The sequence below is a fragment of the Echinops telfairi genome, unplaced genomic scaffold (assembly GCF_000313985.2).
Source record: "Echinops telfairi isolate 266 unplaced genomic scaffold, ASM31398v2 ScPeMD7_60;HRSCAF=208, whole genome shotgun sequence".
Lineage (NCBI taxonomy): Eukaryota > Metazoa > Chordata > Mammalia > Afrosoricida > Tenrecidae > Echinops > Echinops telfairi.
In genome coordinates, this window is record NW_022103958.1 from 20,411,095 (window position 1) to 20,416,085 (window position 4,991).

Sequence of the window (4,991 nt, forward strand, 5' to 3'; positions counted from 1 at the left end):
GCATTGGGTTGGGATGTTTTCGTGATGCACATTTTCTTTACATAAAACTCTCTCTTATACATGAGTCACTGTGGATTTGTTTCTCCAAAGTACCTACACTAATACAGCGTTTCTATATGGAGATTATACAAAATTTTTTTAAAAATCTAATTTTTAAGAATCATAATTTATTTTTAAGAATATATCACTTTTATAAATACAAATGACATACCTAGTTATTTAAATACACAAATATACATCTTATATAATAGCTATAGTATGAGAGTCTAGAAAATGAAAAGAATATATTTGTAAAACTTAGAAATAGTTTATATATTGACTTGCCTGCATCTTGGGTAGTAGCTGGTAACGCCAAGCTATTTTCATCTCAATATTAGATTCTGGCGTTTTATCATTACATGAATCTTCATCAAATTCCTTTTTACAATGATTATCAAGTAATGGGGCAGGAAGTTCCTGAGAAAAAGAATGACACATTATTAACTATGGTTAAAAAGAAAAGAAAGTTTTCTTAAATCATAATATCAGCAATACTAGAACTTTCCAATTTATAAAAACTGGATGCCTTAGAAATTAATGGAAACATAAAGCTTAGGACAGTAGAACTGCCCCATGGAGTTTCCAAGGTTGTAAAATTTCAAAGAAGCAATCTGCCACATCTTGTCAATGAGCAGCTGAGCACATTGACCACTATACCATCAGGACAAAGGTGCATATCATTTAATGTGGAGTTAGCAGTAAAAAAGAATTTACAAAGAGTATTCCAAAATTTACTCTATATTCATAAAAATCAACTGTTATTACGATCAGGCGCAATTTCCTTAAACAAATTTATATACTTAAAGCACAGTCTGGAATTAGCACTTACACATTACATGTAATTATTATTATGTTTGCCACTAGGTAAAAATAAAGCATGTGCACAATCTGTTTACTGGTTTGTAATTCTAGAATTCAAAAAACTCATTCACCGAAATAATGGGTGAAGTAACAACTAAGAATAAAGACATTTATTTTGCCCATATCAAATGTTAGTTTTGCACCTGCAAGCTTATGTATTTTCCTTAACAATGAAATAGATTCTCAACTCTCTGACTCAAATGAAGACATTGCATTCTAATCTTACCATTTCTTTTTTGGTATGTTTATCTACATATACAAAACTTATTTCTGGAGGGGTACCTTATAAATATTATAGAAAAAAGAGTGCATTAATTAATTGGAGGAGGAAAGTGCATGCAATAATTTTGTTCTAATTTGATTAGCTCAGTGGTCCTCAACCTTCCAAATGCCGCAACCCTTTAATACAGTTCCTCATGTTGTGGTGACCCCCAACCATAAAATTATTTTCGTTGCTACTTCATAACTGTAATTTTGCTACTGTTATGAATCGGGCGATCCCTGTGCAAGGGTCATTTGACCCCCAAAGGGGTAGTGACCACAGGTTGAGAACCATTGGATTAGCTAAAATAATGTGGGATACTGAATTTGCAAATGTAATTTTGTGGTACATAATAAATTAGTCATATGTGTAACTGTCATTTCAAGATAAAATTTACTTTTGGTTAGAGTCACGCCAATCAGTTGGTAAATATAAGGGGGTTTCAAAAAGTTTGTGGAAAAATGGAATTAAAACAATGTAATTTTTACAAGAACTTTTTGAAGGCCTTTCATATGTGAACTATTATAATTTTATTTACCTCCTGAAAGACTTTAAAAGGAGGTCACACAATAATTTATGCCAGTTCCAAAAGGAACTAATTGTGTCATTTAAGTTCTGGACAATTATTCCTAAGAAAGTATTAGTATCTTATGATATATAAAGTTCTTTTTCCAATAGAAATACATATTTGTGAGGCCACATCATGAGATACAGGAGAAAGATGAGGCTTTCTACTCTTGTAAGAAGTTACATTCTTGGAAACCCACAGGGAGCAAATCTGCCCTGTCCTATAGTGTCACCATGAGTCAGAACAGGCTTGATGGATGTTGAGTTTTGAGTTTCTGGTCTGACTGAGCACTGTGTTACAAGCTTGAATTCTGCAACCAGATTTTCTAGTTTCATGTCTTGACTCTGGACTAGGAGCTGTATTGGTTTGCCCTGACCTCTCTCTGTTTCCATTTTATCATGAGAAAAACAGACATTATAGTATATACCTCATTGAAAAAATAAACTATAACATGGAGAAAATGGGTAGTGGTGGCGTGTGCTGTTTATTTCAACTCATAGGGACTATAGATTGGGCAGAGCAGCACTGCCCCGTACTGTTTCTTAGGCTGCAATATTTGTAAGAGTAGATCACTAGGTCTTTTCTGCCGTGCGACACAGCTGGTGGGATCAAACCACTGACTGGGGAGCAGCCCAACACTCAACCACTGTGTCACCAGGGATCCTTTTATAACACCTTAGGTACAGTAGAAAAGGAGAGCACTAAAGAGTACTAGGTGAGTTTTATCATTTAAATTAAGGGGCTTTGAAAAGTTGGTGGAAAAATGGAATTAAAAAAATCATGGATTTTTCTCACATTCTTTTTGAAGCCTCCTCATAATTCTCTATTGTTCCCAATTGCGTTGTCATTTGTTATAGCATAGTGAATTACTTAAGGTGGTTCTTCTAACCATAGTCTGAAATTCTGGGAAAGAAGGTCGAGAAAGACATCGATAGGATTCAGTTGTTAACAAGATTCCCTTGCACTTGCCATCCTGGTGGTTATAAAATGAGGTCAACTCAGAAGCAGGGCATGAGATGGAGTGGCAAGGGGGTGGCGAGTGGGGCAGTAGATCATTTCACTAACAGCAAGAGTCGGACAGTGAACTTCCGGGATACTAGAGGAACAACAGCTGAGCAGAAGCCGCAGAACCAAGAGCTAGAGCGGTGGACTTCCCAGCCCGCAGAACAAGTAAGTATAAGTGGAGTTGAATATTGGGGGTAGGAGGTTGGTTTGTGGGCTGGGTGCCTCTGGGTACTTAATTTGAGGAGCTGGAGGTGAGTGCCTTCAGGGCGAGGCTTACCATGGCATGGTCCGCCCTTTGCGCATTTCTTAGCAAGTCTAAAAACTTTTTGTAATGTGTCCTGACTGAGCAACTCTATTCTGGGCATTTCCACCTGAGTTGTAACTTGTGAAGTTCCATAATAAAGTCCATTATCATGAGCACTCTCGGAGTTCTGTGTGGCCATTGCAATGAATTACAGAACTCAGTAGGAGACGGTGAGAAAAGTAGAGTGTTGTGTGGTATCTGTGTTAAAATTTTTGGCATTTCATCCTATGCAGCTTTATTTCATGATATCTAATCTCATCTCTTCTCATTTTCCTATCAAGAGTGCTAATTTCTTGAGGGCTAGGGACTTCATCTTACATGCTTTGGACATATGGTCAGGAGAGGCCATTCCTTGGAGAACGGCATCATGCTTGGTAAAGTGGAGGGGTGGTGAAAGAGAAAGGCCCTTTATGAAAGGGATTGACATAGTGGCTGCAACAATGAGCTCAGACACAGGAACAATTGTGAGGATGGTGCAGGAGCGGGCAGTGTTTCAGTCTGTGGTGCACAGCGTCACTATGGGATGGAATTTACTTGATGGCACTTCACACAACAGGAACTACATTGTAATATGTATTTGTATTTCTTATAAACCCACTACAATAACAAGCACGCAGATACTCAATCGATAAAATACTTGCTGAACTGAACCAAACACACTTCAGGAAGAATCAGTGGATATGTTTTCTGTTATATTTAAGGAAATTAATACCACGGCTTTCCTTAGGCTTCTTATGTTCCAGGTGTTATGCTTTTTGTATCCCTACTGAGTTATAATTTCTTCTCAATACAAGTTATAAGTACATGTTTTCCATTTTGGTGTGTAATATTCGACTTTTGCTTCATCTCACAATCCATATGAGCGATAGATTTTTAAAACACAAAATTTCTTATCAATGTTTGCTGAAACTAAAGTTTTAAACAATTTTTGGCACTACATAAATAATGGTGATCCTTATAAAAATGAGCTTATTCATTTTATAAGTGGTAAAAATTTACCAAAGAAAATTGTAAGCTCAGTTTTCTGTCCACACACCCAAGCCCCAAGGCTGCTCATCTTGAAAATGGAAAGAATGCACTACAGAGGACAGCACTGAAGATACAGCCCAGGGAGAGTGAAAGTGACAGGTCTGCCCGCCACACAGGAGCGAACTAACAGGGGGAGGGGGTTGGGGTGGGGAGAGAGAGAGAGAGAGAGAGAGAGAGAGAGAGAGAGAGAGCGCGCATGCGCCACATCCTGGCCCACCAACCCCGGAAGACGACACTCCTGCTAGGAGCAGCCAATACGAATAAAAGTCAAACATGACAGTGGGACAGGAGGAAAGCAAATGGAAATAGAGTACAGGACTAGTAGGCAAAAGACATTTATAGAGGTATAAATATAGGAATGTATATGTGTAAATATATTAGTATATAACAGGGATATAGGCTTATGTACATATACCAGAACCTATATGTTAAGTATTAAGGTAGTATATGGACATTAGGCCTCTACTCAAGTACTCCCTCAACGCAAGAACACTGTTCTTACTAATGACCTGGCATTCTGTGACACTCACCTTCCCTACACCATCGCTGAAGTCAAAATGGTGTACAAACAAATGTGGTGAAGAAAGCTGATGGTGCCTGGTTATTAGAAGATGTGGTGTCTGGGGTCTTAAAGGCTTGAAGTTAAACAAATGACCATCTAGCAGAGAAGCAACAAAACCCACATGAAAGAAGCACACCAGTCTGTATGATCACAAGGTGTCAACAGGATCAGGTATCAGGCATCAGAAGACCCAAAACAATCATACCAGATGCAAACGATCAGGGCCAGAGTGGAGACACAAAACCCATCTGTAGCCAATTGAACATTCTCTCACAGAAGGGTCACAAGGAAGGGAGGAGTCAGCCAGAGTGCAGTATAGCACTGATGAAACACATAACATTCCTCTAGTTCTTTAATGCTT

General features: G+C 38.1%; 1 protein-coding gene across 3 annotated transcripts in view; it reads right to left on the reverse strand.

Annotated features, from left to right (window-relative positions):
* ELP4 (elongator acetyltransferase complex subunit 4) overlaps positions 1-4,991 on the reverse strand; it is a 255,782-nt gene that overhangs the window by 206,187 nt on the left and 44,604 nt on the right. For all 3 annotated transcript variants that reach the window (XM_004708262.2, XM_045291038.1, XM_045291037.1), the window contains exon 4: positions 325-456. In XM_004708262.2, the coding sequence (XP_004708319.1) occupies positions 325-456 (132 nt within the window). The remainder of the gene's footprint in view (positions 1-324; positions 457-4,991) is intronic.